This window comes from Notothenia coriiceps, unplaced genomic scaffold, assembly GCF_000735185.1.
Source record: "Notothenia coriiceps isolate Sejong01 unplaced genomic scaffold, NC01 NC01_scaffold00016281, whole genome shotgun sequence".
NCBI lineage: Eukaryota > Metazoa > Chordata > Actinopteri > Perciformes > Nototheniidae > Notothenia > Notothenia coriiceps.
In genome coordinates this window covers 1-1,836 of record NW_011348982.1, presented here as the reverse complement: position 1 = coordinate 1,836, position 1,836 = coordinate 1, and the positions used below count along the sequence as shown (strand labels likewise).

Here is a 1,836-nt window from a genome sequence, read left to right as displayed (position 1 = left end):
AAGCCGCGTTATGCCGCGTTAAGCCGCGTTATGCCGTGTTATCACATGCCTAACCCTTACCCTTACCCTAACCCTAATCCTAAACCTAACCAAGTCTTCACCCTAAAATTTATGATTCCCCTCATGGGGACCTCCAATTTGTCCCCATAAGGGAAGCCAGTCCTCACACATGACTGTGTTAACAGATTTAGGTCCCCACACGTATAGTAATGGTAGGACACACACACACACACGCACACACACACACACACACACACACACACACACACACACACATACACATACACATACACACACACTGCACCTTCTTCAAGGTACACACACACACACACACACACACATTGTCAAATGTACTGTTATTCACATATATAAACAATAACCCCCTCTCCCCTCAAGGACAAGACGATGCTGTGCCACTTCCACAAGCCCCGCTCAGTGGGAGGAGCCATGGGAGGGGGAGGGGCCAGTGACCGCTGTTCCTCCTCTGGCTCCTCCCCCCTCCCCTGCGACCCCCCCGTCTTGTTGCTAAGCGACCCGTACGACTGTGAGCTTCGCTGTTTCGCGGTGTTTCGGCGCGTGTTCGTGCAGCGAGACGAGGCGCGTCAGATCGCGGCGGTGGTTCAGAGGGGGGGGGGCCCGCACACCTTCAGGGTGGGGGCTCTGCTGTTCCACGCCATTGGGAGGCTCCTCCCCCTTCAGATGAGACGCTTCCACAACAAAACGGCCATTTTCCCCATCGGATATCGAGCCGATCGCATCTACTGGAGCATGAGAAACAGCAACAGGTGAAACTCCCAGAATGCTCTGTAATCTGTAGAATGTAGACTGTGACCTAGAGAGCAGCGTTCCTCTCATTGGTCCAAGTGTGTGCTACTACTACTACTTCTACCAGGACTATTACTACTTCAACTACTACTTATACTACTTCTTCTACTAATACTTCTATACTAGCAATCGAAATAAAATAGCATTAAAAAATATAAAGAAGAAAACATTTATGTTGACCCAGAGAGCAGCGTTCGACTGATTGGTCCAGGTGTTTGTGACATCGTGTGTGTGTGTGTGTGTGTGTTTCCAGGCGCTGTAAGTACCTGTGCTGTGTGGAGGAGCGGGAGGGCCGACCGCTCTTCAAGGTGAGGGTCGAGGAGCAGGGATACGATGACATCATCCTCACTGGACCCTCCCCCAAAGGTAAACAGGAAGTGACATCATGTTTTACTCACGCTGTACATTTTACATTTATATTCAATTTAAAATATAATATTCCATTCCTCAAACACACTGAATGTATATATAATATCCTGCTTCATATTTAGTTTACTGTAAATTTGTATTTCAACCAGAGGTCGCGTTAACCGAATATTTTCCGTCTTTTTTAACAATGACGGAAAAATCTGAAAGCAGTCCGTCATTTTGACAGATGAGAACAAACTCAGAACAGCGCCAAAGCTTCCCCGCAGCGAGGCTCCGGTGTCATGCCGTGTTATGCCGTGTCATGCCGTGTCATGCCGTGTCATGCCGTGTCATGCCGTGTTATGCCGTGTTATGCCGTGTCATGCCGTGTCATGCCGTGTCATGCCGTGTCATGCCGTGTCATGCCGTGTTATGCCGTGTCATGCCGTGTTATGCCGTGTCATGCCGTGTCATGCCGTGTCATGCCGTGTCATGCCGTGTTATGCCGTGTCATGCCGTGTTATGCCGTGTCATGCCGTGTCATGCCGTGTCATGCCGTGTTATGCCGTGTCATGCCGTGTCATGCCGTGTCATGCCGTGTCATGCCGTGTTATGCCGTGTCATGCCGTGTCATGCCGTGTTATGCCGTGTCATGCCGTGTTA

The 1,836-nt window shown here is 50.1% G+C and overlaps 1 protein-coding gene across 1 annotated transcript; it reads left to right on the top strand.

The window, feature by feature from the left end:
• Nucleotides 1-300: 300 nt before the first annotated feature.
• LOC104949472 (histone-lysine N-methyltransferase 2C-like) lies at nt 301-1,202 on the top strand (the record flags this gene model as incomplete). Its single annotated transcript, XM_010775828.1, has 3 exons — nt 301-314; nt 397-785; nt 1,079-1,202. Coding segments are annotated over exons 2-3 (504 nt in total), but the record flags the coding sequence as incomplete, so codon positions are not given.
• Nucleotides 1,203-1,836: the final 634 nt, after the last annotated feature.